The 19,548-nt window shown below is 56.6% G+C and overlaps 7 protein-coding genes across 7 annotated transcripts; 4 read left to right on the top strand and 3 right to left on the bottom strand.

The window, feature by feature from the left end:
- Positions 1-418: 418 nt before the first annotated feature.
- On the top strand, positions 419-2,597 carry UV8b_00401 (uncharacterized protein; the record flags this gene model as incomplete). Its single annotated transcript, XM_043137899.1, has 2 exons — positions 419-1,658; positions 1,783-2,597. The coding sequence occupies 2 exons, from the start codon at positions 419-421 to the stop codon at positions 2,595-2,597; spliced, it is 2,055 nt and encodes a 684-aa protein (XP_042993833.1).
- A 394-nt stretch (positions 2,598-2,991) lies between these two features.
- UV8b_00400 (uncharacterized protein) lies at positions 2,992-3,753 on the bottom strand (the record flags this gene model as incomplete). The annotated part of the gene is made up of 1 exon (XM_043137898.1): positions 2,992-3,753. The coding sequence occupies one exon, from the start codon at positions 3,751-3,753 to the stop codon at positions 2,992-2,994; it is 762 nt and encodes a 253-aa protein (XP_042993832.1).
- A 2,123-nt stretch (positions 3,754-5,876) lies between these two features.
- UV8b_00399 (uncharacterized protein) lies at positions 5,877-7,812 on the top strand (the record flags this gene model as incomplete). The annotated part of the gene is made up of 4 exons (XM_043137897.1): positions 5,877-6,245; positions 6,334-6,444; positions 6,525-6,712; positions 6,804-7,812. 4 exons carry the CDS (start codon positions 5,877-5,879, stop codon positions 7,810-7,812), a joined length of 1,677 nt encoding a protein of 558 aa, XP_042993831.1.
- A 3,963-nt stretch (positions 7,813-11,775) lies between these two features.
- UV8b_00398 (uncharacterized protein) lies at positions 11,776-13,617 on the top strand (the record flags this gene model as incomplete). Its single annotated transcript, XM_043137896.1, has 2 exons — positions 11,776-12,176; positions 12,294-13,617. The coding sequence occupies 2 exons, from the start codon at positions 11,776-11,778 to the stop codon at positions 13,615-13,617; spliced, it is 1,725 nt and encodes a 574-aa protein (XP_042993830.1).
- A 1,289-nt stretch (positions 13,618-14,906) lies between these two features.
- On the bottom strand, positions 14,907-15,470 carry UV8b_00397 (uncharacterized protein; the record flags this gene model as incomplete). The annotated part of the gene is made up of 1 exon (XM_043137895.1): positions 14,907-15,470. The coding sequence occupies one exon, from the start codon at positions 15,468-15,470 to the stop codon at positions 14,907-14,909; it is 564 nt and encodes a 187-aa protein (XP_042993829.1).
- A 1,099-nt stretch (positions 15,471-16,569) lies between these two features.
- UV8b_00396 (uncharacterized protein) lies at positions 16,570-18,161 on the bottom strand (the record flags this gene model as incomplete). Its single annotated transcript, XM_043137894.1, has 4 exons — positions 16,570-16,626; positions 16,717-16,803; positions 16,884-18,031; positions 18,119-18,161. The coding sequence occupies 4 exons, from the start codon at positions 18,159-18,161 to the stop codon at positions 16,570-16,572; spliced, it is 1,335 nt and encodes a 444-aa protein (XP_042993828.1).
- A 365-nt stretch (positions 18,162-18,526) lies between these two features.
- UV8b_00395 (uncharacterized protein) lies at positions 18,527-19,418 on the top strand (the record flags this gene model as incomplete). The annotated part of the gene is made up of 3 exons (XM_043137893.1): positions 18,527-18,602; positions 18,706-18,735; positions 18,811-19,418. 3 exons carry the CDS (start codon positions 18,527-18,529, stop codon positions 19,416-19,418), a joined length of 714 nt encoding a protein of 237 aa, XP_042993827.1.
- Positions 19,419-19,548: the final 130 nt, after the last annotated feature.

Below are 19,548 nucleotides of genomic sequence, written 5' to 3'. Positions count from 1 at the left end.
TTTTTTTTTTTTTTTTTTGTTGTCTGACATCCTGGCTGAGTATACTGCTCCAGGGCGACGGCGTTAATTCCTAGTTGCTTGGCAATCTTTATATTCGGCTCGACGTTGCTTCTCTCCTTTCATTTCTGTAATTTCTTATTTACTGTCGATATACATTCAGAACCTTGCATCTTCCTACCGACCGACTTTTTCTTCCTAGGGTCCCGACGCTCCCTCTTCCAGTTCTACAAATCACACCCAACACCATCACGAAAAACAAATTTGAAAATTAACAAATAAAAAGGAACCTAGAACCTAAACTAGACAGCACGAGAAGGGAATCAGACTAGACAGCACGAAAAGTGCCCTCAATCTCTCCTCCGAGAGGACGTTACTCATATTTTTTCCCCTTCCCTTCTCTCGAAAGCAGCGCGCACGTATGGCATCTCGCCTCCATCATCTCTGGCGTCCCCTCGCCGCCGCCTCTGCGGTCACAGTCGTCGCTGTCGGAGGCTCCGTCATCTACTCTCGCGCCTACAAAAACTTGTCCCACGACAAAGCTCTCGTGCCCGTGCGACGAGACGCCGCCGGGAGGATCGTCCCTCCTTCCTTCCCAGCCATCAAGAGCCGCAAGGAGCAGCTCGCTGAGCTGACGAGGCGCAACGGTCAAGACGGAGAGGATGCCGAATACGACCTCGTCATCATTGGCGGCGGGGCCACCGGGACCGGCATCGCCCTGGACGCAGTCACCCGCGGCCTCAAGGTGGCCCTCGTCGAGCGGGACGACTTCTCGGCCGGAACGAGCTCCAAGAGCACCAAGCTCGTCCACGGCGGCGTGCGATACCTCGAAAAGGCCGTCTGGAACCTCGACTACCCCCAGCTCGAGCTCGTCATCGAGGCCCTCCGAGAGAGAAAGGGCTTTCTGAACATTGCGCCTCACCTGTCCGTCTCGCTGCCCATCCTGCTTCCCCTGCAGAGCTGGTTCCAGGCCCCGTATCTTTGGGCTGGCTGCAAGATGTACGACCTCCTGGCTGGATCCCAGGGCCTGGAAAGCTCTTACCTGCTCAGCCGAACCAAGGCCATTGAATCCTTCCCCCTCCTGCGGCGGGATAACCTGGTCGGCGCCCTGGTCTACTACGACGGCCAGCACAACGACTCGAGGATGAACGTCTCCCTCGCCCTGACTGCCTCTCTGTACGGTGCCACCGTCCTGAACCACGTGGACGTGACTGGGCTCGAGAAGGACGCCAGCGGCAGGATATGCGGCGTCCAAGTGCGCGACTTGATGGGCGACGACAAAGGAGCTGCCGGCGTCTTTACGGTTCGCGCCAAGGGAGTCGTCAATGCCACCGGACCCTTCACCGACGCCATTGAGCGCATGGACGACCCCCAGCGCAAGGCAATCGTCGCTCCTGCCTCTGGGGCTCACGTCATGCTTTCCGGCAAGCTGTGTCCCAAGGGCATGGGCATCTTGGATGCGGCTACTTCCGACGGCCGAGTCGTCTTCGTTTTGCCTTGGCAGGGGATGACGGTTGCCGGAACCACCGATAACGCCTGTGAAGTGGAGAGAGAGCCCGTCGCGCGACAGGACGATGTGGATTTCATCCTGAAGGAGGTCAGCAAGCTTCTGGCTCCCGAGAGCGCTCTTAGCCGCGATGACATCCTTGCTACCTGGTCTGGTTAGTTTGCCCACCCCTTTATCCATGTACAAAACCCCGTTGCACGTCTCCACCCCCCCTTCCTGGATGAGTGAATGGAGAAACCAAAGTACAGAGGAACGTTCTAGAGCTAACTTGTCGCAAGGCATTCGCCCTCTTGTGCGTGACCCCAAGGCAGGCAGCACCGAATCTCTGGTCCGCTCCCACCTCGTAACCGTCTCTGCCTCTGGTCTCCTCACCTGCGCTGGCGGCAAATGGACCACCTACCGGCAGATGGCCCAAGACGCCGTGGACGAAGCCATCAAGACGTTCGACCTGACTCCTCGATCCGCCGCCTTTGCCGACATTAGCGGCTCCCAGCTTCCGGGCTTCATCGCCAACGGCTCGTGCAAGACGTTGACGACGCCCGTCATCGGCGCCCACGGCTACTCCACCGCTCTGCCCTCCCAGCTCAAAGAGCTGTACCCCATCGACGACGACGTCGCCCACCACCTGGCCACCAACTACGGCGATCGCGCCTGGAGCGTTGTGGCCACGCCGGGCTCCGAAGCCCGCCTGGCGCCTCGGTTCCCCTTTGTCGAGGCCGAGGTCCGCCACGCCGTCCGCGCCGAGGCCGCGTGCACCGCCGCCGACGTCATCTCCCGCCGAATGCGACTCGCCTTTTTGGACGTGGACGCCGCTCTGCACGCGCTGCCGCGCGTGATTGACGTGCTGGCCGAGGAACTCGGCTGGGACAACGCGCGCAAGCAGCAGGAATGGAGCGCCACCCTCCGCTTCATGCGCTCCATGGGCCTGGACGAGGACAAGCTCGGCGTCACGAGGGAGCAGGTGCTGGGCGGCAAAGTCACGGCGCGAGCAAAAGAAAGGGCGCTGCGGCAGGACCAAGTGGGCGACCGCTCTGGGGGTCAAGTTGCGACAGGCGATGTGCAGGGCGGTGCCGCATCAAACGGCGCTGCTTGAAGTTGTGCTAGGGGGGGGGGGGGGGCTTGTATTGTGAAGGCGAGCGAACTCGAGAGCATCAACTAGCTCGGCCTGTTCTGTTTTCTTTGTCACGCATCGCATCTGCATCTTCTTGGCGCGTGGAGTTTGGGCATTCTAGACGTGGCTTGGGGCGGGTTTCCTTGTTTCTTTGGTCTTTGGGCTGTTTGGCTCTTTTGTTCTTTTGTTCTTTTTTTTCTTTTCTTTTTTCTTGGAAATATCGTAGAGTCAGCCCCGGTGACGAAAGTATTCCCCAATGCTTCCCGTGCTGCAACGCGTCCAAGGCTCCGAGGTGTGTCAATTCGCAGAATGAGGGTCAAATCTGATCAAGCAGCAACACGGCAAGATAACTACCCTAGGTAGGCAATCAGGGAATCTAAAAATCCACAAATGCCGTGGAAGCAAAAGCAACCGCCGGACTGTTCCAATGCGTAATCTTTAGCGTCCCATATCTGCAACCAAAACAAGCCCAGCTATGAGCGTTGTGCTTATGCTGCTGCCCCGCGGATGATGATGAGCCCGAGAAGTCAAAGTCAGCAACTGCATGTTCCTCCATTGCGACCATCAAATCCTCCAATTTCATCCCGCTAAGTTGATACTCTCCAATGTACTTTACCCCATTGGGGTCGTTGAATTGTCGACGCTTGACATTGATTTTTTCTACGCAGTGTGTGAATGTAGCCCTGTTGTTTCGAAAGTTCCACGCCTGGAACTCCCTGCAGACTTGACCCTGCGGACACATTTCTGTAGCCTTCCTATCTCGAAGGGGTCCTTCAGGCCTGCCGCAGGAAAGGTTCATCAAGTTACGCAAGCAACTTGCTCCGTAAGCGTGATAACCGGACTCTCCAATTTTTCGACAACATATCTCGTGGAGCGTCTCCATCCTCGCTTGTTCAAAATGACCATTAGCCACCTCTAGGCCATATAAATGCCGCCTCTGCAAGCCTGTCGTCTGTGACTCGCGCAGTTCTTTCCGCTTTTGCAGGAATTCCTCTGTAGAGAGATTAATGAAGATTTGGGGTTCGGGATCAGAGGGCACGGCTCTTCCGAGGGGGCTGATGCCGCCATCTGAAGCAGCAGGGGGTGTTGCGTAGGCTAGGCACGCGAGACCGATGGGGGCGAGACGAAGAACTTTCATGGTGACGATGTGGGTAATGATGTAGCGCACTATCGCGGGTTAGGGGATACAAAAAGGTCAGGCAAGGCAAGAGAACAGGACAGGAACATCAACTTACTATATATGTTCGACCGCGTGTTATCTACGGCCCCGGGGGTTTGGAACTTTGCAGTCTCATCTCGCCAGCTCAAAGAGTTCGGCCAGCCGGAAGCCTAATGTTTTAAACTTCAATATGGTGCTGCTATTTTCCGAGCATTCGAGTGCCGTCTGGCGATACAGTACAGCAGGAGGCGTTGTCTCGGGCGGCGGACGAATCGAACGGAGTCATCGACAGCACCAACCAACTGCACATGACGGGGATGTCCCAAGTTGCGTGGCGGTGCCGGCCATGATTCAGGCGCAATGAAGAAAAGGGGGTAACCGATTCAACCGAGTAGATTCCTAATGGCCAACTGCGAAGGAAAGACGGCATGGTTCGATTGTCTAGCAAGGGCTGGGTGAAATAGTGTGGGCCGGGAAAATCAGCCAATTCCGGCAGCGGCACAGCAGCACTACTACTTTAATAGTCTTCCCCGTCTCAGGGAGATAAAGTGTGATATATTATAGGCAGTGTTGGGGAAGTCTCTTTGCACAGAAAAATGCACGAAACGCTGCATGTGCATCTTCTGTTTTTGCTGATGTACTGTAGTGAGGCGACGATGTTGTCCGTGCCTTGTGCCAGGTTCCATGTAGAGAACTCAGCTGCATGTGCTGCTGCTGTGCATCCAGAAACCCGCTGCTGCGTTTAAACCTTGCGTTGACCAGTACGGAGTACGGTGGGCAGAATCTCACCGCTTTTCCCCGAGTGCTAGTGTTCCTCGGTTAAATGGCTAATAAATGTCCAAATGCGAAGGTTAATTGTTGATGATTCCTACGAAGTGGGGCTCACTCAAAGCAGCCACGAAAAGCTAGCGCTACAGCTCTGATAGGAAATTACAGGGGCCGATCCTCACATGTGTGAAACGGCAAAAAAAAAAAAAAAAAGAAGAAAAAAATGAACCAATTCATAGTGCAGCGCGCCCTGTGGTATGTACGCGTACCTTGGCGTACCTTTCGACGCTAAACGAGCTGAGCTTTTTATCAATGTTGGTTCAATGTGATAAAAAAAGTGTTGTAAGTGTCTCCACAAGACGGCTTCGTTGTTTGTCAGAGAGGGAAAGCGGGAGCCAGCTACGTGCTTGCCGCTTGCCACGCACGTCGCAAGCGAAGCTCCGCTTCTCTCTGACAACAAGATCAACGGCCCCCAAGTTTGCGGCTTCATCTACCAACCGGCATTTATTCCCAAACCAGTCGAGGCTCGAGAGACGACACGCAGTGGCATAGCCAGGGCGCCGCTACAGTGGCTGCCCATCATCCAATTGTGTCCCTACTTTCGTTGCACTACGGATTCGGCGCCGAATCAGCTTCGCATGTTGGCTGCATCGAATGATCGGACTGTTTCGACCAATGCATCCGCCGTTCCGCCCCCTCGGCCCCCCGGTCCTGCAGGTTGATACGCTAAACTGACCCAGCGCATTAGGTACGGAGTAGTTTATTGCATGGTTGAATATCGAATGCATGGGCGACTGACGTTGCGTGGACTTCGCCGTCGTCAAGTGGTCAGCCCGTGTGCATTGATTATTCCAGCACAACAGATCCGGCCGCCCAATCGCCATCTGGCTCTGCTCAGCTGTTGCTCAGCTGCATTCTGCAGACGGCCACACGAGGCGTGACAAACGCCATCTCTCGATTTCAAGAACCAAGTCGCTTTTCAACGATGACGAATGAGCTCCCGAAACGGAACCCCCATCGATGGGATGCACCACCAACAACTACCAATGACCAGAGAGTCGGTGGGGTCCATCCATCAATCCAGCCCGATGCTTACGCAGGCAGCAAGGCCCCTACAACTCGGCGTCCAATAAATGGTCTGAGCTGGAGGGGACATGAGGGACATGAGGGTTGAAATGTCACACGGCTCCCCGCTCTTGTCCCCTCCCGCAAGCATTCTACTCTACCTGTCCTACCTCTCGAAACTCATCTTTGTCACTCGGCTCTTCCTCCTTGCCCTTCTTTCGCACCGGACCCGGGCCATCTCGCAGGCAATGTAATGATACTCCGCAGCCATGACTTGTTCAGACAAGGAAGGCCCCAGGGAGGCAATCTCTGACAACTCGTTCGAGACGCCTCGGTTGACCCGGCAAGCGCACAGCTTGACCTACGAGCGTCTTCACAAGGGACGCCAGCTTCGGAAACTCTTGGGCGCCTGCCTGTCACGATGGGTTGTGACGCTGGTCCTCTGTGCCTCAATCTACATCGTGCTCTGGCAGTACTCGCGCCGCTCGGCCATGGTCACGGCCAAGAAGAAGGAGTTCAACACCCTGATTGTCGGGCTAACGATTCTCCTCAGTTTGAACCTCGCCAGCTCCCTGAAGCACATGGTCGCCACGCTGCGATGGTGGGTTCTGAGCCTGAAGGAATGGCGGCCACGGGAGGTATGGTTCTCCCTGCGCGTTGTGATCGTCGTGAGCGGCAAAAAGACAGTTGCCTCGCGGGCGTCTGACAGTTGTGAAACCCCCCCAGGTCGACCTGATACTTCAAAGCGAAAACATTAGTCGAATGGTGCGGCTGCTGTACATCTCGCGACGATATTCGCTCCGGGCCTATGTCGTCTTTTGGGTGTGCATCAATGTGGTAGGTCGAGGGGACGTCCCCAGCAATTGGGGCATGCAAATCGACACTGTGCATTCTTTGTTAATGAGGAGCGGGATCAGGCCGCTCAAATTGGTCTCGCGACTCTTGGTCTGGTATACAACGTCAACGGTGCCGACAAAATCGTTCCCACCACGCCGGGCATCGTGTCCATCCCAGACCTGTCGACTCTTCAAACGCTGAAACTTGCCTCGGGCAATCACACCTCCCAAAGCCAAACCGACAATGCGCTGCGATATACGGCCAACAGGTCAGTGCTCCCGGGGTGGATTTTGCGCTCGAAAAACATCTGATGGCTGAGAAGACGACTTGCTGATGTGTTCTCAACCCTTGCGCCGCAGCTACGGATTGGTTGGTTTGGCCGCCGGTGTTCTCTCCACGCCAAACGGTGTCGTGGCTCCCCAGCCAGGATCGATCTTCAACCCGGACAGTTCCCCCATCTCGTGCCAAAACACGACGTGCTACTCCTGGTTCTACGAGTCGACGCCTCCCAACGCATCATACTACCTGATGGCCGCGACCAACCGCTCGGTGGCCACGTCGTCGACGTGCCAGCAATGGCCGGTCACCCAGGGCGGCGCCGGGGACCAGGATGCCATCACCGTGGCCGATGGCAAGAACAGCACCTACAAGATCCCCACCAGGAACGGGCCTCTGCAAACCACATTCACCGTCGACCCGCGCAAGGATCAGCACGTCGGGTGGAGCATGATGTCCGTCTTTGAGGCGTCCTTGACGGACCCTTGGTTCTACAGGTGCAACGTCAGCGTAGGTCCCGTGGTGAATGCCTGGATCCCCGAACACAACCTCGGCGACACGGTCAAGCTCATGGCCCCGGCCGCCATTGCCCTTCAAGGCTACGGCTCCTCCCCGCTCGGCACAAACGACTCGGACCGCATCCAGTTCCAGAGCTACCCGGCCGAAACGTTCATCGGGTCGGCATGCAACGGCTACGACCAATGCATGGGCTACACCACGAGCGCCTTTGCGGCAGGCGTCATCCTGGCCACTGCGCAGTCCAACAGCAACCTCAACGCCACGGGGCAGATGCCCCTCAAAGGCATCACCCTCGACATCAACCGTTGGTCCTACGTGCATCTCATTCTCGGCCTCGTCATGGGCCTGCAGCTCCTCTTCGCCCTCATCTCCGTCATCTTGTCCAACACGGTCATGGTCCGCGACCACAGCCATTTCGGCGAGGCCGCCTTGCTGCGATCGGCCATGCGCGACTTGAGCTACGGAGCCGTCATGTGCAGCGAAAGGGAGCTTGCCTCTCTCTTTGCCGATACGGCCACTGTCAAGTATGTGCCTGACGCAAACGGAGTGTACTACCTCCGGGTCACCAAGTAACGGAGCCCTCCTGCCCTTTTCCTTTTCCTTTTCCTTTTCCTTTTCCTTTTCCTTTTCCTTTTCCTTTTCCTTTTCCTTTTTTTCTTTTTGCCCGTTCTTGCTATTTACGTGAAGCATGTGGCGTTTGGGCGTTGGACTTTGATCAACACTGTCTGCAAAGGGCAGACGGATCCCCGCAAAAACCATGTCGCGTTATCAGTACAAGAATTGACGAGGCGTTTTGCTTGCGCCTTTGCCCTTTTTCCCATGTTGGATTCCGCCAGGCGGGTGAATGGCCAGTCCGCTTTTGGTCTTTTAATTAGTAACGAATGTGCGCCCAAAAGCCTCGATTCTATTGAGCATTTCTGTAGGCTAGGCTACAATGAGTCGGGGGACAATGCGGCCGATAAGTTGACATGACGGGGCAGCAGCGGCAGCCTTCTATTGAAGGATTTGACTGGATTGCGCGTGCAGCGGTAGCGACGGGTGCCTGCTGCAGTGGCCCGGGCCAGCATGAGCTGGACAAGCACGAATTTTGTTTGCTATGTGTCTGGTCTGAGCTGGATGCCTGCTGCGATGTCTAGGTACCTCGGGTAGTTGATGCCATCAACTTGATGGCAACGTGGCCGACCAATGCATAGGTAGCAGCGTACCAAGGGAATCGCAGTATTGGCATGAACCTGTGCGGCGGAATCTCACCGTCTTCTGTTATCTCGGGAGCTTTGACACTATATAATTGATGCGACGATATGAAGATTACGTGTATGCAACAACGATGACAAGATTGTCTGTTGGCTTGCCGGTCTGGCAAAGTACAGTACGATGTGGACTAATTATAGAAGGACAATGGGCAACAGACAGAGGTCAGTCTCTAATGGAACCTCACTATATTTTTTTTTCCTTTTTTTTTTCCATTTATATGTAAACTAATTATAGTAGGAGAATGAATGGTACATAGTGCTCTCACTACTCCGTACTCCATCACGGTGACAGGAAAAGCAATGAAGCGCCGCCCCGCTCTATTCCTGGCCAAGCCAAGCCCCACCATGGCGCGACACACCAAGAATCAATCCGTGATGGGAAAATACATGCACGTACAAGCACTCCGTACAATTGCTGCGTCAACGTGTTTCGTTTCAGCGACAGCCAACTCTGGGGTTCCATCAACTGCCATCGTGCCTGGAATCCCCGGTGTCGACGGAGTCCCAGACTGGGGCCCCTCCCAGCACGAGGAGGGCCAAGGGGAGGGGCGGCTCAGACAAGCTTAGCCTCGGACACTCCGGAACAAGCTTCCCGCCGATAGATGGATGGGTGGTGGATTGGGGTCCCCCGGATCTTGCCCAGGGAACAAGCCGTCTGGCGGCCAGCGTGCCATGCATGTACCACGTACCATGTACCATGTACCATGCATGTACCTCCAGGCTGCCAGCAGGCACCAGCATTTTTTTTTTTTTTTTTTGTTTTTGCGAATACAGCGTGGAGCAAAGGGCTCAAGCGCTATCCGCGAAGAGCAAATTGATTGTGCGGCGGCAACGGGCTTGCAGCGCCCAGATATGCGGATTCTCGGCGTGCGCGAGGAAGCAGACCGCACCAGACTCTGTTGAAACGCGAGCAGAGGTCGACTTGGTTTGATCGAGAGAGGCGTCAGTTCAATGTGTCTGGTCGGTCTGGTCGCGTGATGCTGCGCATGTCCATGCCCATGCCCATGCCCATGCCCGGCGACCTGCCAGCTGCCTGCCAGCTGCCTGCCAGCTGCCTGCCAGCTGCCTGCCACACCTGCTGTCGTGTTCATCAATTGAAGCTTATTCCCCAACCTTAGCAACCCCACCTCTCTGAAACCGGCCTAATTACATAGTGGTTCGCGCGTGGTTCGGAGCGGAGCAGCCTGCCTTTTACCACATACGTCTGATGCAACGCTACAAACTGGTGGCTGATGATTCTGCCTCGCCCCCGTCGTTGTTTCTCAGTCTCCTCTCCGCGATTGCGACGGGGCTCAATTCTTCTTCGTGGTCAACTTTCCTCATCTTTCTACACAGACAGCCACTGCGCGGGGAAGCGTCTTGGCACGCTCGACGCGTCAGTAACCCGTGCTGCCAGGGCGGCCCCTTTTGCCTCGGGCGAGCAGCGACAGCGGGCGGGCGGGCAGGCAGGCAAGTGGAGGGCCAAGAGTCCAAGACGGTCAAAGGGGGAGAGGGGAGAGGGGAGAGGGGAGAGAGAGGAAGCTCCCTGGAGAATCAGCTTGCTGCTGCCATGTTCGTCTACGAACTTGCTTCTTGGCTCCTTGGCCTCCTTGGCTCCCCCGCTTGACCTTCTAGAACAAGGTTCTTGGTGTTGCGGGGTTTGGGGTCGGTGGCTGGGTGGCTGGGTGGTTGTTGGGGGGTTCCTTCGTTCTTCGTCGTTTGTTCTTCGTTCTTCGTTCTTCGTTCTCGTACGAACCTGGGCCGCCCAGCAATTAAGTGGCGCCCTAGTGCCAACAAAAGGACACCAAACAGGCAGCAATGAGGAGATCAGCGGCTCAGGTCGCGGGCAAGCTTGCCGCAGGGCCCCGCCGGCTTGTTTCTTACGAGATCCCCGTTACTCCTTACGAGATGGACTGATGGAAGAAGTATAGTACGTGTTCCTTCGCGGCGGAGGAGTCGTTGATCCACGCTGGCCCCCCATGACTACGACTACGGAAGTTGAGTTTGAGACTTTGGACTCCACCTTTCGCGTCGCGAGTCGAAGCCCGTTGCATTGACTGACGGCTTTGGCTTAGACAGCTGGCTGTACCGAGTCCCCCCCCCCCAATCTGGCTTCCACGATGCGATGCTGGTAAAGGAACTCGTAATGGCGTGGCCCTTGGTCGCGACTTGCTGCCGAGAAAGGGGGGGGGGGGGGGGGAGGGATTGTCTTTCTGACCGACCGACCCAGCGGTTGATCCGTGCTTCTGTGGCTCGTACTGCCCCTGCCCCATAGTTTCTCCATTACGAAGAAAGGGGGCCCAGCCGAATCGACGCGGACTTGCGATGCAAATGCCTCGTCGCGATAAGCAGAGCCGTCCGTGTGCGTGGCCCGGGGAGGGCGCCCGCCCATCATCCCATCACCCCCCATCACCCCCATCATCCCGTCCCCCCCCTTGGCCAATGCCAGATGGACAACAGACGGCGAACAGACGACGAACTTTGGACAAGTAATCCGTGGCCGGACCATGACTAGCGCGCCCCAACCCCCATGTCAGCCAGACCTTCCAGGCCTCCGGCCAAGCCATCGGGGACGGGTTCCCGACTTACCCAACCTTATACCTTATTCGTCGTTGAGCGAGCCGGGCTCAAGCAAGGGTCCCCGCTTTTCGATTATCAGGCTCGTTCGTGTCACGCTGAAGAATATTGGACGGGTTCCCCAGCTAATCATGCGGGTCTTTTTTTTTTTTTTTTTTTTTTTTCTTCTTACTTACTTCCCTCTTCGGCCAGGGCTAGCGTCGTTGTTATCGCGGGCTGGCGGTCTGGTCTATAAAGAGTATGCCTAGTCCCCGGGGAGGTGCCGGAGGGCAGACGTCGTCTCTCGCGCTGTTTCCAATTCCGTGTCAGCCTTGCATTTTGCGAATTGCTTTGTGCAAAGGTGGTTGAGCGTGTTCTCGTTGCCGCTGGCCTTCACCTCGCCTTGCCTCGCCTCGCTAAAGGCCCCAAGAGATCCAGCTGCCGTGTCGTATAGGCAGGAAGGAGCCAGCCCCAGCCTTTTGGTCGAACCTTCCTCCTCGGTCCCCGTCCCATCATCGTCTTTGCTCACCTCGCTCCGTGGCATAACTTTGTGGAATTGCCCTTGCTTGTTAATATTTTTTCCTCCTTCGTTTCCTGAAGACATCGCCGCTTCTTCACTACATCTTCTATTATCCGGCCGTCCTTTTGCTTGCACGGCGGTCACTCCCCCCAGGACTCTGACTCGGCAAAAAAAAAAAAAAATCATTCAACCGGTTTGGATTGCGATTACTCGGACGCTATCGTCGACATGGACTCTGAAGGCATCTATGCCCGGCCGGGCAAAGGGGATGGAAGTAGTAGCGACGCCGAAAAGGGAAGTTTTCGGCAGCACCAGTACGAAAATGTCGAGATTCGCGGTCTCGAGACCGACCCCGAGACCATGCTGCACAAGGGCCTCAAGGCTCGTCACATCACCATGATTGCCATTGGCGGTGCTCTTGGTACAGGTCTCATCGTCGGTACCGGCAAGGCTCTGGCCCAGGCCGGCCCTGGTTCTCTCTTCATCTCGTACACCTTTGTCGGCCTTTTGGTCTTTATGGTTATGGCCGGCCTGGGTGAGATGACTGCTTGGTTGCCCCTCAGCGCCGGTTTCACCGGTTACGCTACACGCTACTGTCACCCGTCGCTTGGATTTGCTCTTGGATGGTCGTAAGTTTTTTTTTTTTTTTTTTTTTTTTTTTTTTTTTTTTTTCGTCATACCTGCCCATTCACACCCGGGGGTCGCAAAGTTTAGCTAACGACAACTTTTTTTTTTCTTGCCTGCAGGTATTGGATGAAGTACATCATTGTCACGCCGAACCAGCTTACAGCCGCCTCCCTCGTCATCTCGTTTTGGGTGCCACGCGAAAAGGTGAATCCTGGTGTGTTTGTCGCCATCTTTCTCGTCCTGATTGTCTGCATCAACTACTTTGGCGGCATCAAGTTTTTTGGCGAGTTTGAGTTTTGGCTCTCGTCCTTCAAGGTCATTGTAATTGTCGGCATCATCCTGTTCGCCCTCATCATAGCTTGCGGCGGTGGCCCCAACAAGGACGCGACTGGGTTCAGGTACTGGAAAGACCCCGGCGCCTTTGCCGTTCTTTACAAGTCCGGCCCGACGGGCGCCCTCGGCAAGTTTATGGGTTTCTGGTCGGTCATGGTCAACGCCACCTTTGCCTACCTTGGCACGGAACTGGTCGGCGTCACGGCTGCCGAGGCCCAGAACCCGCGTCGGTCGATCCCCAAGGCCATCAAGCTGACCTTTTACCGCATCCTGTTCTTCTACTGCCTCAGCGTTCTCTTGGTCGGCATGATTGTCCCCTACAACTCCCCCAGCCTGGCTTTCGCGAACAAGCAGACGACGGGCGCCAGCGCCAGCCCGTTCGTGGTGGCGGCCACGATTGCCGGCGTGCAGGGCCTGCCGCACATCATCAACGCCTGCATCTGCGTCTTTGTCTTCTCGGCCGCCAACTCGGACCTGTACATTGCCAGCCGAACGCTGTACGGCCTGGCCAGTGACCGTTCCGCGCCCGCCATCTTCCGCCGCACGGACAGCCGCGGCGTGCCCGTGCCTGCCCTGGCCGTGTGCACCGGGTTCGCCTGCCTGGCCTTTATGGTGGTTTCGGACGACTCCAAGAAGATTTTTGGCTACTTTGTCAACCTGACGACCATCTTTGGCCTGCTGTCGTGGATCTCTATCCTGGTCACGTACATTTGCTTTTTGAAGGCCCGCCGGGCGCAGAACCTGCCCGACAGCGCGATGCCCTACGTCGCCCCCCAAGGCCTGATTGGCACCTACGTCGCCCTGTTCTTCTGCTGCCTGATTCTCCTGACCAAGAACTTTGACGTGTTTGTCCACCGGGACAACATTACTTTTGACTACCAAAACTTCATCACCGGCTACCTGGGCGTTCCTCTGTATCTCATCCTGCTTTTTGGACACATGATTTTCACCAAGAGCCGCGGCGTCAAGGCGCACGAGGCCGACTTCTTCACCGGCAAGGACATTGTCGATCAGGAGGAGGCCGACTTTGTGGAGCTGCAGAAGCAACGGGCTGCTGCCAGCACCGGATGGAACAAGTTTTACAACCGATATATTTCTTGGCTATTCTAGAAAGATACCCGCGGGGATGTGTTTTGCGTGTTTTGCGTCGCGCTTGGTGTTTGTGTAGATGAGATTTGGTACTTTGCAAAACGGAGTCGTCATTTATTTGTTGGATGCTTTTTGTGACGCCGTAGCATTGAAGGATGGGATGGATGCATGACGTGTCGGCCGGCCGGCAGCCAGCCAGCCAGCCAGCCGCAGAGGTTGTTATAATTTACCCTTTTTCCTTCCGCGAGACTTGACTGCCACGTGATTTCCGACCAAAGGAGAAGTAAAAGCCGGCGGCGGGGTCCCTTTCTGTGAATCGCCCACCTGGATTCGACGCAAGAAAAAAAAAGGGGGGGGAAAGAAGAAAAAGAAAAGGATAAGCCTTGGACCTTATTCCGGCTTGCACCCTGGCCCTGGCCCGACCGACAGCCCGCCCGCCGCGCATGAACTAGACAAAAGTCGAGGTTCGAGCTGCGGAGACGGGCAGGCAGAGGCAGGGTGGGCGGATAGATGCCAAGCGAAGCAGGGCTTTGGCAGCCAGCGACGACAGGCTTGACGCCCGGGATGGTGTATTCTGCTGCGGCAGCCTGCTTCATTTTGTCTCTTGGATATTTGCTAGATAAAGCTGCATTGAATCATCTTGACTTTATAACAGCCTGCTTCATTTTGTCTCTTGGATATTTGCTAGATAAAGCTGCATTGAATCATCTTGCACTTTGTAACAGCCTGCTTCATTTATCTCTTAGATATTTGCTAGATGAAGTTGCATAGAATCATCTTGACTTTGTAACAGCCTGCTTCATTTGTCTCTTGGATATTTGCTAGATAAAGTTGCATTGAATCATCTTGACTTTGTAACAGCCTGCTTCATTTTGTCTCTTGGCTATCTGCTAAACCAAGTGGCATTGAATCATCTTGACTTTGCAAAACGATGTGTTTTGTGCTGGCAGCAGAGATGAAAGTCATCTTGATAAAGAGGCAAAATACTAATGAACGTGCTTTGCTTTGCTTAGCCGCGATTCCTTTGCGTACCAAGTCACCAAGTCACCAAGTCACGGGTAGTGAAGTGAAACGGCTGTTTTCTTTCTTCTTTTCTCTTCTTGATTCTATGTTCTCGTAAAAATATCTAAATGTAGGCCAGCAAGAAAAAAAAGACTCCCCTAAAACAAATCTCTCCTATTTTTTCTTTTTGCTCCCCAGACGCCTCGCCATGAGAAATAAGGAACAAGAAAAAGAGGAAAAAATAAAAAATAAAAAAAACCACGTGCTCCCCTTCCCCCAGTCGTCGACGGCGGCGGCTGCAGCAAGGCTCACACCACCACCTGGCGCTGGCGGGCCTTCTCCTCGGCAAAGACGATGCGGCTCATCTCCAGGACGCGCTCGAAGCCCTCGCGCCCCTTGGCGGCGTTCTCCTTGAACCGCGTCACCAGCGAGTCCTCGATGCTGTTCCGGATGCGCTGCCAGCCGCCGCACAGGGCGGTGATGCGGGCCGACTGCACAAACTCGGTGCGGTGGCGGCCCGCGGGCTTGTACGTCACCTCCTCCTGCACGCTGACCAGGTTGCTCCACGTGAGGTTCTGGCTGACCATGGTGAGGGTCTTGGTGCGCGGGTCCACGTACGAGGCCTCGTAGACGTAGCTGACGTCGAGGGACGAGCCCATCAGGCTCTTGATCCACTCGGGCGCCGACTGCTTGCAGGTGATGAGGCGCTCGGTGCGGAGGATGCCCGTCCGCGCGTCGACGCGGCGGTCCAGCGTGTCCACGGCGACGACGTGCTCCGACCGGTTGTTCCAGGGGCCGTACTTGCGCCAGTTGGCGGTGGAGACTTCGTCCCACGAGTAGTTGTACGTGACGGCGTTGGAGAAGACCTTCATGGCGGGCGTCGTTCAGCGTTGGAGATGTTTTCGCGATGCGAGCAGTTCTGGTCTTTGGGGGAAAAGACGTCAGGTGAAGAGAACACGGGGGGGGGGCGGCCGGTGCCCGTCGAGGCCCGGCTCGATCTAGCGAGCGAAGGGGGGGGGGCGAACTCTCGAGGATGAAGGCGACGGCGGATAAAACCTGGAAATAAAAAAAAAAAAAAAAAAAAAAAAGGACGAGACAAAAACGGAAGAAGAAAAAAGAGACAAAAAAAAGGGAAAACCTGAAAAAATCACGCTCGATACGATGATGTGCAACAATCTGGCAGGGCGTCTGCTTTCTGCGTGGCTTGGTGGTTATGCTCTCGTCGGATGCCAGGTTTTGGTGTTTTTTTTTTTTTTTTTTTTTTTTTTTCCGGGTTTTCAGGAGTTATGTAGCAAGCCAGCCGGCCGGGGAGGTTGAAGAGGAAAAGGCTGCTGAATAACTTCTGCCGCGGGCCAACTTCATCACTTGCCTGTGGGCCTCCTTATCAGGCGCACTGTGCCGGATTCGGCGTCGCTAGGCTTGGTCGGTGGGGGTGGATGGTGCCTATCGCGATAAAGGACCGGGATGGGGGGATTTCGCGTCCGGGCTGCTGATTGGCGGTTGGGTGGGGCCAAGCAGTTTTTGCCACGGAAGCGTCTGGTCACGGGAGACATTGAACTGGAGTGGTCCTCGGTTTATCCGTGGCCCCTGGAAAACGGCACGATCACGTGCTCCGGGGCTGGTGGTCGCCCAAATGGGTAGCATTTGTCCGTCATGGCGACGTCAGAGGACGTCAGAGGACGTCAGAGGGATGGGGGCGGTTCACCAACATCTGCAATCTGCATCTTGGCTTTCCGTCTGCCTGCAATTCGGCGACGCCCCCTGACAAGCCGCCGGCATTCTTGTCCCGCTCCCTTACCATGTGCCTCGGGCCGTGGCAGAAACGGACAACCCACGCACGCCACCGTAAACCAAGCATTCGCGCCCCAACAAGCTCCTTTTGATTCCGGAAACAGGTCCCCGCCTTTTCGGACGCTTTGCGTCTCCCCCCCCCCGGTGCCGCCGCTCCCCCACAGCTTTTTCGTGCAATAGTTAGTAGTCTTCTCCGCGGCTGATGACCTCCTTGACGGTCGGCCGAATCAGAATCGTCTGCAGAAGAAAAACAAAAGTTAGCCAGCCATGCTCGCGTCCCCCACCCGCCGCGCCCGTAATGGGGGTTTTTTTCTATAGTCAACGTACGTGCTCGAACTGCGCCGTGTATGAACCCTTCTTGTCGCACAAGGGCGGATAGGCCTCTACAACTCCGCTATTCACCAGGTTGTTCAGCTGCGAGGGGGGGGAACGCGTCAGAAAGCGGTGCGCCCACGATTCAACAACAAAGGGGAGAAGGAGGGGGGGATACGCACGCCCAGCAGGTATTTGTCCTGGCCCAGCCGGTCCAGGTAGCGGCGGCAAAAGGGCAGGGTGCCAAAGTTCTTGTTGATGACGCTGAGCAGCGACTTGGCCGAGCTGAGGCGCAGGTCGACGTGCTGCGCGTCGGCGTTCTTGGCGTAGTGGGACACCTCCATGTCGTCCCGGACGTAGCCGTTGCCGGTGCTGCCAAACGTCTCAATGGCAAACACGTCGCCCTCCTCCATCTTGGTCTGGTCGTTGCTCTTGACAATGGGCACGGCCTTGGTGCCGTGGATGCTGTAGGGCAGGATGTTGTGGCCCGTCAGGTTGCGGATGCTCCTGACGGGGTACGTGGTGCCGTCAATCTCGACCTCGAAGCTCTCCATGGTCTCCTGGATGACGGCGCCGATTTCGCCCACGCGGGCGTCGATGCCGGCCTCGCGGATGCCGGCGTCGGTGGCCTCGCGCACCGCCTGCAGCAGGTCGTCGTACTTGGGCTCAAAGGCCACGGTGAAGGCCGAGTCGACGATGCGCCCGCCGACGTGGACGCCAAAGTCGACCTTCATGACGTCGTCCTGCTGCAGCACCAGCTTGTTGCCGGCGTTGGGGGTGTAGTGCGCCGCGCAGTGGTTCAGGCTCAGGCCGCACGGGAAGCCCATGCCGGCCGCCAGGGCGTCGCCGTCGGCCAGGCCCGGGTGCCCCGTCAGCGCCCGCACGCCGTCCTCGATGGCCTCGGCGATCTGGGTCAGCGTCTGGCCCGGCCGGATGGTCTTCTTGGCGTGCTGGCGGACCTGCCGGTGCACCTCGGCCGCCTCGCGGTAGTCGCTCAGGAAGTCGGCCGCCAGGTTGTCCAGGTGCCGCTTCTCCTCGCTCGTCGTGCGGTAGCGGTTGTCGTCCCGGTACTCGACCTCGTCGCCCTTGGGGTACGACTTGTTGGGGAACAGCTGGCTGACGGGGACGCTGGGCGGGTCCGTCTGCGCCGCCGGCGCCTTTCTCTTCTTCTTCTTCTTCTTGGGCTTTCTCTTCTTCTTGTTGTTGCTGTTGTCGTTGTCGTTGTTATTGGCGGCGTCGTCGTCGTCGTCGTCGTCGTCCGAGCCTTCAGCGTGGCCGTCGTCGTCGCCGGCTGCCGCGGGCTGGGCGGCTTGGCCGTTGGCCTCACTCACTGCCGTTTTGGGTTTTCCATGTTAGATGAGTTGGCGGGCAAGGCAAGGCAAGGCAAGGCAAGTTAGATGGGCAAAATGGACTACACCTTTCAGCTCTTTGAGCGCAGCGATGGGAGTTGTGGCTGTCATTTTTTTTTTGTTTCTTTTTTTTTTTTTTTGCCCACCAGCAGCGTCCTCGGGCAAGGGTGGCAAAGGGTGAGGGGGAAAATGATGATATACACGGAGTAGGTACATAGACTCAGTCCAAGTTCAGCGGGGTGTACGTACTGTACATAGTATGCAACGAGTACCGTACTGCACTGTACTGTACTGTGCACCAGACGGCAACTTGATGTGTCCGCCAGCCCCGCCAGGGAGTCGAAACCCCGCCAAACGTTTCTCACCAACTATTGACATAATCCATCTTCCTTGCACCACCACCCAACCAACCCCCCCGCGTCCGTCACCTTTCTTCTTCGTGGGTTCAGCAACATCTCAGCCCTCACGCAGCGCAAATGGACGACCAGGTCAGCAACCTCGCAGCAAAGGCGTTTGCCAAGTACAACAGCCTCCCCCCAAATCAACGCCTGCGTGAGTGTCTCCCCCCCCCCCCCCCCTTCGGCACAAACCTCGCTTTTCAACGGTGGCCCCCACCCACCCCCGGCTCACCAGCATTGCTTTCAAAAATCACCAGTCATCGGCATAAGCGGCATTCCAGGCTCAGGTACGGAGCTCGCCCGCCGCACAGCTGAATCCTGACACCAGCCCCCCCCCCCCCCCCCCCTTCGCCACCCCCCAGGCAAGACGACCCTGTCTCGCATCCTCGCCCGCAGGTTGAATGAACTCGCGCTCGAGGCACAGCCCGGGGCTCCCGCCCCCGCAACGTCCGTCCCCATGGACGGCTTCCACCTCACCCGCGCCGCTCTGTCCGCCATGCCCGACCCGGAGGCTGCGCACGCCCGGCGCGGCGCCGCATTCACCTTTGACGCCGGCGGCTTCCTCGCCCTGATGCAGAAGCTGCGTGCGCCCGTCGCGGCGCCTGGCGCCGATGTTCTCGCGCCGTCCTTCAACCACGCCGTCAAGGATCCCGTCGAGGACGACATCATCGTGCTCGCCACGCACAGGATCGTCGTCTTGGAGGGCAACTACCTCGCTCTGGACAGGGCTGTCTGGAGAGACGCCGCGAAGCTCTTTGACGAGCTGTGGTTCGTAGAGGTCGACTTTGAGGTGGCGAGGAAAAGGCTGAGAGAGCGCCATGTTCGTGCCGGGATCGCGGACACGCTCGAGGAGGGCGACAGGAGGGCGATGGAGAACGATCTCGTGAATGGGCGGGACATTATCGAGCATCGCTTACGAGTAGACCAGGTGGTTTACAGTAAGGAAGACTGTTCATGGGTTCACGAATGAGCTGTGTCTTCTACAAGAAATGAGATGATCAGCCGGACATGCACATACTGAGACCTGGTCATGCAGCAGAAAAAAAAAAAAAAAAAAAAAAAAAAAAGACAGTGAGTCCCGTCTCATACTTTTCGGTTTG

This window comes from Ustilaginoidea virens, chromosome 1 (genome assembly GCF_000687475.1).
Source record: "Ustilaginoidea virens chromosome 1, complete sequence".
In the NCBI taxonomy this organism is placed as follows: domain Eukaryota; kingdom Fungi; phylum Ascomycota; class Sordariomycetes; order Hypocreales; family Clavicipitaceae; genus Ustilaginoidea; species Ustilaginoidea virens.
This window is presented reverse-complemented; position numbering and strand designations above follow the sequence as displayed.